General features: G+C 39.8%; 4 protein-coding genes across 4 annotated transcripts; 1 reads left to right on the plus strand and 3 right to left on the minus strand.

Moving 5' to 3' along the window:
- Window positions 1-626: 626 nt before the first annotated feature.
- LOC108081860 (uncharacterized) lies at window positions 627-1,428 on the minus strand. The gene is made up of 4 exons (XM_017177099.3): window positions 1,217-1,428; window positions 907-1,163; window positions 781-848; window positions 627-713 (listed from the first exon to the last, which is right to left on the minus strand). The coding sequence occupies exons 1-4, from the start codon at window positions 1,292-1,294 to the stop codon at window positions 667-669; spliced, it is 450 nt and encodes a 149-aa protein (XP_017032588.1). The 5' UTR covers window positions 1,295-1,428; the 3' UTR covers window positions 627-666.
- A 940-nt stretch (window positions 1,429-2,368) lies between these two features.
- Window positions 2,369-3,044, minus strand: LOC108081855 (uncharacterized). Its single transcript, XM_017177096.3, has 3 exons — window positions 2,862-3,044; window positions 2,630-2,802; window positions 2,369-2,572 (listed from the first exon to the last, which is right to left on the minus strand). The coding sequence occupies exons 1-3, from the start codon at window positions 2,910-2,912 to the stop codon at window positions 2,452-2,454; spliced, it is 345 nt and encodes a 114-aa protein (XP_017032585.1). The 5' UTR covers window positions 2,913-3,044; the 3' UTR covers window positions 2,369-2,451.
- A 1,922-nt stretch (window positions 3,045-4,966) lies between these two features.
- Window positions 4,967-5,518, plus strand: LOC108081861 (dynein light chain roadblock-type 2). Its single transcript, XM_070284300.1, has 2 exons — window positions 4,967-4,985; window positions 5,077-5,518. Exon 2 carries the CDS (start codon window positions 5,077-5,079, stop codon window positions 5,368-5,370), a length of 294 nt encoding a protein of 97 aa, XP_070140401.1. The 5' UTR covers window positions 4,967-4,985; the 3' UTR covers window positions 5,371-5,518.
- A 140-nt stretch (window positions 5,519-5,658) lies between these two features.
- LOC108081848 (phospholipase A1) lies at window positions 5,659-7,208 on the minus strand. Its single transcript, XM_017177088.2, has 2 exons — window positions 7,020-7,208; window positions 5,659-6,957 (listed from the first exon to the last, which is right to left on the minus strand). The coding sequence occupies exons 1-2, from the start codon at window positions 7,063-7,065 to the stop codon at window positions 5,825-5,827; spliced, it is 1,179 nt and encodes a 392-aa protein (XP_017032577.1). The 5' UTR covers window positions 7,066-7,208; the 3' UTR covers window positions 5,659-5,824.
- Window positions 7,209-7,458: the final 250 nt, after the last annotated feature.

Consider the following 7,458-nt stretch of genomic DNA (forward strand, 5'->3'; position numbering starts at 1 on the left):
GCCCAGATTTATGGCCAAGTGGGTGGAGTTTTCCCTATATATTGTTGTATTGCACCTCTCCGTATATCTTTGCCAGCAAGTGAAAAACGCTGCCCGCAACTAAAACATGCGCATTCAATGGGCGAGCCTCCTCACCACCCACTGCTCCGCCACCCCGGCCAACCCTTTCTGGTGCCATTCATTTCCAGCAGAAGGACGAGTGTGTGTGCAGAGATTTACCGTTTTATACTTGACATTTCCAAAAGTTTAAGTTTTAATTTATGACACCACCGCTTTCTATAAGAGGCGACAAGCTAAATATGAGCGAATGGGCCATCCTTAAATGGGATATCCAGCCATTGTAGCTCCCCCTTCTGAAAACCACGGATCGTCTTTACCTCATTTTCCGCTGGATCGTATACCGCAAAAAGCCGTTGTCCAGCTTGGCTTCCCAGCTGACTTTAGGTCTAAGAATGACTTTGTAAAGGCAGACTATAGACTTTGGACGAGTGCTTTAATTTATTTATATTTTTTTGTGAGATTCTTTCAGTCTCTTAGGCTAGCCTTGCTTTTAAGAGACTGAAAACATATCCAAGTGTGATTATAAGTGTTCCCTTACCATAAATAAGTAGTGATAAACTTTAACATAGATATTTTAGACAAATTTAATTTAGCAGGTTTTCAGTATTACCAATATGGATTCATGCTCTGGGTTTTCATTCGCCTGCCACCATCTGGGGAATAAAAAATGTAGGGAAAGGTAGGTGTTTCCGTATGGGTATAAGGAATAAGGTTACCCACCTGCGTAATTGGGGTAGTGGCTGGCATCCCCGCCACTTGTATAGCGAGCAGCGGGCTCAAAAGGCGAACTACATTAAAGGAAAGCTATAGTGTAATCGATGCGAAGAGTACGAGATGTTTACTTACTATAACCCATTGCGGGACTGCATTTCCTTGGCTCGTTTTTGTTCCCGCGCCACGCAACGATATTCAGAACTAGTCAATTGATGCCCTGAATTGTAGGGATTGTCTTGGAAGTTGTTCGACCTATTTTCCATTCCCCGCCCTTCGCGTCGATATGGATCGTAGTCAGGAACTGACGAGGCCTGAATGCCTTGGTTGTATACCTGTTGAAAATTCTCGCACTGCTTCTGTTGCATCTGTCGCTGCTCACCGCCCCTCATCTACATATAGAACTTGATCAATATCTGGACTGGGTTTCTATTGGGGATCTTACTTCTGGGTAGCTTTGCTCCGTAGTGGGCATGTAAGGAAAGCCAAATAGCTGTGCATATGTAGAGTAGTCCATATCCATTTTTAATAAAGTTTAATTTTCTAATTAGTTTTTTTTTTTATTTTAATTTTTGTTCTTTTTAATTCTGTGACAACACTACAATAATTTAGGCAAGATATACAAATTTTTCTGGTTGTTACTTTATGAAACCTAAACAAAAATGATTCTAAAATACATATCTGCTGATAACAAAATAAAATCACACTAGATAGCCAAAACATTAATATTCATTCTTGTTATTATTCATCGTCATTAGCAGCCGAAACGATCAAGCTAATTCCTTCTGTCCGTCCTTCCGTTTCTGGTCAAACTAGTCCCTCAGGTTTTGAACTATCTAAAAAAAGCCTTGCAGATCATTTTCGTCGGCTGGCTGGATTAGTGTTTTGTTTCCTGTTTAGATATTTTTGCAGCGTAGTGCCAACAACGAATTCTGCTAAATTAATTCCATTTATTTTTAGTTAATAAGTGTCAGGACGCATTAACAATAGGTGCCTTTACCACTTAAATGGGTCCTGAGTGATCGTTCTTTTTTCTTTTTTTTTAATGCGAATTTTCAGAACATTGGTTATGAAATACTATCAATAAATTCTGTCAAGGAAAATAAGCTTTTAAAGGCATAAGCACGTTTAGGACACTGAAAATCTACCTTTTGATAACATTGCTCCACCACTCTTCTAAAAGAATAAATATATTTGTGTGCCGTTTAAAAAATTCTTGTACAATACTTTTGGATCCAAATATGAATGAATCAGATTGCACTGTTGCCGCGCTAATCGATTTCATTTGATATTATCGGTCGACCTTTATAGTAGTAATACGATATTCTTTTCTTCATTTGTTCCTTTAACCAGACCAATATGTTTTTAATCATCCACTTAATAGGACAACTATCATAGTGCTATACTAAAGGCACTTAATTATAATCAACAGGCAAACCTTTAATTAGCCATGGATATAATTTCTTCGATGTATCTATTAACGTGCGATCTTACAGTCTTATAAGCACAAACCTATCAACACCCTCAGTTAAGGTTTCCCACAATGTAATTATATCGGCTTAGCATTAAATCCCAGTATTATCAATAATTGTACATGTAGACATTTCAATGAAAGTTTTATTGGAGTGCGACGCTTTCAAAATGCAAGTTTGATGTCAACGAATTGGACACATCACCGCTTCAGTAATACGAGTTTCCATTGCCACGCGACTGGTACATTTGACCCTCCGCGCCACCAATGCCCGGCAAAGAGTTGTAGAAATCTCCATGGGCACCTGCTCGCTGCTGATCCATGGGTGAACTGTGGCAAAAACACATCAGCTCTATGGGAAGAGGAATACCTGTTGGATCGACTCACTATAGTCCGTTTCGGGAATTCATCTCGCGAAGCAACTTGCTGTATCGCAGGGGACTGCGATAGCCAGGACCACCGAGGGCAGCGGCTCCGTTTTGGTTACTAGACTCCTGTCCACCCTGCTGCTGGTTATATCCTTGGGCCTGGCCCATAGTGCTATAGTTCATTTCATAGCCCTATGAAATATTTACAATGAGACATAGGTATATGAGCTTAAGAAAAGTTGAAAACTTACCTCGCCGCCCTGGCCATAACCACAGTATTGCATTCCGTTTCCATACTCCATGATGTTATTTTATTTTTAAATTTGTTCAAAGAAATGTACCACTACTAAAATTTTGAAATTTTTAAAATACAAATTTGAGATTTTTTTTGTCTTTTATAGTTCCTTACAGTCCGAAACCCGAAATATAAATGAAAATAGCCTCTAGGCAGTCGAAAAGGTCCTAAACTCAATTGACATTTTTCATCATGGATAATTTGATTGAAAAATGTTCGTATTTACAAAACAGAGTAACTGCAGAATTAAGATATTATGAGATAAATTTATGCCGCGAGAAACTTGAAGCTCAATATAATAATAAACATTTTTGAATTCATGATTTGTTTTTCCAAAAAGCAAAGTAAGTCTACTCCTCCTTCTCTAAGAACATTGCTAAAATATTAAAATCTTTATAAACCTATTGCCGTCCTCCTTGGCCATTTTTATAACCGATTAGGAGGATAGCTTATCTGACCAACCACATTGCAGCCAAAGTTTCTGCAGTCAGGGAGTAACAAATGTGTTGGATTGCCAGTAAACACTGTGGTCCAAATGCAAACTATTTTGCATAAAATTATATTACTTCATAATCCAAATAATTTATATAAAAATTAAAAAGTTTAACAATAATTAACCATAATAATTAGGTATATTTATAGAGAATAGTCTCAATAATAGCATCTGTAGTTTGATTTAAATGGAACAGACCAAGAAAAATAGACAACGCGGTTAATTCGAATTTAAGTTACTGCCCCTAAGAGACATAAGGGCAATTCTCGGAGGTCGAATGCGACATTTTTACGTATTAAAATTAAAAAAGCATGTGCCAAAACCTTATTGCAATTTAATAAAATGTTTAAACTTATAGCTCTTGGCTATCACTAAGCACTAAAATCAAATTATTAATTTTCAAGACAATTACAAAAAAAATCTGTTCAAGCACTGACTTTAACGAAAAGTGATGAAATATTTTAATGCAATCATTTTAATTCATTATTCATAGATTTATTTTAATAATGTATTTGGCTCGACTTAAAAATATGAAGTATTTTTTAGAGAACTTTTAATTATTTGGCCACTATTGTCCTTCAGGAGAATAACCCATATAAAGATGTATTTTTCCCGGTAATAATAGTTGTTTACATATAATTGACCTCTTGAAGTACGCGAGTTTTCGGGTTTTCAACAAAAAAACATAAGGACATCGGTTTTCGATACGGAAACACCTTCAACACCAGAGCATGAATTTACACGTATACGAAATATTGAGCCAGAACACTCTCTCCCTCTCTGTAGATAACTGGAATTAATTTTCTTAAAATCCCAGCAAAAAAAATCCCTTTACTCTTTAAATTATGAGCCTTTGGACTACTGTGCAATGAAAATCAAAGCATTGCAAGCCCTGCATTCCTAGAAGAACCAATGAATATGCAAAAGGCTAAGAGTGAGAACGTAGCCGAATAATTAAAATCGAGCAGGAACTGCTCTTCCAAGACGGTGGAAGAGTTTTTCTTCGCTGGCCGGATTAGAGATACCGGCAAACACTTTACGGCGGACAATTAAGTGCGCCCCGTAATCTGTCCTTCGTAATTATGGCGACGCCGCATATATTTATCTGGTAGCAATTAACGCCAAGCCAGCGCAGGTTCGCATATTTCACATCGCCAAAGAAGTGCCATTGGGCCAGACACCCCCCCAATTGGAATTAAGACAAGAACTGAAATTAATTTTTGGAAAAATGCAAGTTCGATGCCCAAATAGTCTTCTTTTTAACAATTAATAGTTTGATTTAAATCTACACCAAAGTAACTTAACATTAATTGATTTGTTTTTGAATTGTTTGTCCAAAAGTCACAGATATCCATGCTAGAAGCTTTGTTTTTATCTCGCGGGACCCAGATTTCCTGTCAAGTTTTTTTTGGGTCGGTAAAAATACAGCAGACTTTAGAAATCCAACTGAAGTACATAAAAGGTGATCACGGCTTTGAGCTTGAGTAAACTATGCAATACAAGTCGGTGCTTAAAAGCATACTATTATATATATTTTCTGGGATTACCAATTTTGGGAAGAATTTAAAAAAGAAACAAGAAACTAATGTAAACATCTCAGAAGGATTGTCGTTTAAAATAGTGTGCCTGGTTTCAATATTCAATTTCAATATATCCGTTCTTATATTTTCTCCATAAGATGTCGGCCGAAATTGAGGAACTGTTGAAACGCTACCAAAACTACCCAAATGTTGTTGGCATTATCGTTTTGGACCCGTTCGCCATACCCATCAAGACAACAATGGACTACACTTTGACCGTTCACTATGCGGCCCTGATAAGCACCCTGACCTTCAAGGCGGCCAAGATGGTCACTAATTTGGATTCGAGCAACGAGCTGGTGAACCTGCGCATGCGCACCTTGAACCACGAGGTTATCGTGGTGCCCTCGGAGAGCTACATCATCATTGTGATCCAGAAACCCGGAACCTAACCCACGAGCACAATCCAGCAACCTAATGCATTTATGGTTGATATAATTTAGTGAATTTTAAGTACTTGAAAAAGTTAATCAAAGTCTAAAAGGGTTTTAAATTATAGAACTATGTTGGAATTAATAAATCGCAAGTTAGCAATATGAATATATAACCTTTAACCACCTTAACCCTTAACCATTATCTAATACCAGACGAAAATACCAGGCACGAGAGGTGTCATAACGTAACCAATATGTTCCTTCTTTGAAAGCAACCACAGCTCCAAGTTTTTAATCGGAGAAGTATTGATGAATTTTATGGTGCATTTATTATATAAATCATAATTTTCTACAAATATATGGCTTTGCACATTTAAATATGTTGAAAAAGGAAAAATTACATTTATTTTTGGTAAACTTGAATCACATTTTCAAAGGTTTCTAAATAAAACTATTTGACTAATTTCTGGAATCACTGCTTGCCGAGGGCGAAGGGATCGCTCGAGGAGGTTTTCACGTAGAATATACCCTCCTTATGGGCCGAGGGCTCGCCTGCCATCCTGATGGACTGCCGCTTGCTTTGATCGCACTGCCACTTGCCGTTCTCCCGGACGCAAGGAGTCCCCCAAAATCCCAGCGGCGAATTAATGGACTCGGCGAACATCTGGTAGGATCGAATGTGCGAGCAACCCAGATAGTAGCAGCTGCGCTGGTAGGCTCCGTAGTTGGGGTAGAAGGTGGCACTGCCCGTGGGCCGTCGGAATCCGAAGTTGGCACTCGTGTGCATGGATTCGACATATTTGGCATCCGTTGGATCGATGCGGAATTCGGCGCTGCGATGTCGGAACTTGGGGCCCGCAGGATCCAAAGCGAAAATGGTGTTTATCTTGTCCGGGCTTAGTCGCTTTCCAGCCGAGCCAGCTATCTGGGCTCCCAGGGAGTGACCAATGAAGTAAATGCTATCAAAATCGGCTCCAAATTGGCGATTCAAGTTCCTGGTGAACTGTGCCAGCTGAGCACCGAAAGTCTCGATTAGCTTGACCACCGAGAAGTAGTTGATGTTGGCGGAACTCGCACTCCAATCGGCCACGATCACGTTGTACTCCCCCTTCTTCAAGTAGGCGTTCTTGACATCCCGATTGAAGGAGCCCCGCGACTGGCTCATCCATCCGTGGATCATCAGCCTGGTAGGCAGCGAGGCATTGAAACCAGCCTTCTTGAATTTCCGCTCGTTCGAGAAATCCAGTTCCCTTCCACACTCGGGGAACTCCCTTTTGAACAGGTAAAACTGCATACGGAGTTTCTTGCTGGAGAACGGATTCAGGTTGCTGGCTATCTTCTTGATGAAGGGCAGGTCCAGGAACTTTCCAATGCCCCGCGACTCGCTGAGATCCTTGTCGCATTTGTTCCAGTCAAAGTGCTCGGCGCCTTCGTACTCATCATCCAGGTGGGCCAGAATATCGTCCGCCTCTGGTTCTGCTGAAATATCCGATCGCGAGCCAATGCCAGAAGGAGTATCATCCAAATCTGGCAGACCATCCATAAAGTCGCTCATCTCAGCATCATAGTCGGTCTCGAGGCCATTGCCACTGGGTTTCCCTTGAGCTGGTTTAAGCGTATAAAATGATTAGCCTTTTTATTTTCCAAGTCAGCTCAAATATATTTACCTTGGGTTGCCACCAACAATAGCACTACAAATAGTTGACTCCTCATTCTAAGTCGATTTATTGGATCAGCTGCAGCTAGCGAAGCAATCGATTCCACTGGCCAATGCACTCTGTTGGTCTGTTCTGAGCTACGAGCTGGTTTTATATGCCATGCCGCCGACTAACTGATGCATTCTCTCCCCAGATAGTTCTCTCCATACGCACTCAGTACGTCACTCCTAGACCTGGTATTAGCACGCGAATAAAGTGTGCTGATTAAACGATTTGAGTTGAGCATTGTCGGGGCTCTCAAGGGGTCAGCATTGTGGGAATTTTACATTTACTTTATATGTTAAATTCATTATGCCCTACAGCTCCTTATTTATATAAATAGCTGTTGAATATTTTTGGTTTTAAGTGATTATCCAAGCAAATCGTTCATATGAGCAGCTCCCTTATA

This window comes from Drosophila kikkawai, chromosome 2R (assembly GCF_030179895.1).
Source record: "Drosophila kikkawai strain 14028-0561.14 chromosome 2R, DkikHiC1v2, whole genome shotgun sequence".
NCBI lineage: Eukaryota > Metazoa > Arthropoda > Insecta > Diptera > Drosophilidae > Drosophila > Drosophila kikkawai.

Excerpts from the sequence above, each read along its gene's own strand:
- LOC108081861 (XM_070284300.1), top strand. The coding sequence starts at position 5,077 with ATGTCGGCCGAAATTGAGGAACTGTTGAAACGCTACCAAAACTACCCA.
- LOC108081860 (XM_017177099.3), bottom strand. The coding sequence starts at position 1,294 with ATGGATATGGACTACTCTACATATGCACAGCTATTTGGCTTTCCTTAC. Across the intron at positions 849-906 it reads CAGTCCCGCAATGGGTTATA|TTCGCCTTTTGAGCCCGCTG; the intron begins GTAAGTAAACAT and ends CCTTTAATGTAG. Across the intron at positions 714-780 it reads CCACTACCCCAATTACGCAG|ATGGTGGCAGGCGAATGAAA; the intron begins GTGGGTAACCTT and ends TTTATTCCCCAG.
- LOC108081855 (XM_017177096.3), bottom strand. The coding sequence starts at position 2,912 with ATGGAGTATGGAAACGGAATGCAATACTGTGGTTATGGCCAGGGCGGC. Across the intron at positions 2,803-2,861 it reads GTTATGGCCAGGGCGGCGAG|GGCTATGAAATGAACTATAG; the intron begins GTAAGTTTTCAA and ends AATATTTCATAG. Across the intron at positions 2,573-2,629 it reads AATTCCCGAAACGGACTATA|TTCACCCATGGATCAGCAGC; the intron begins GTGAGTCGATCC and ends TTTTTGCCACAG.
- LOC108081848 (XM_017177088.2), bottom strand. The coding sequence starts at position 7,065 with ATGAGGAGTCAACTATTTGTAGTGCTATTGTTGGTGGCAACCCAAG. Across the intron at positions 6,958-7,019 it reads ATTGTTGGTGGCAACCCAAG|CTCAAGGGAAACCCAGTGGC; the intron begins GTAAATATATTT and ends CGCTTAAACCAG.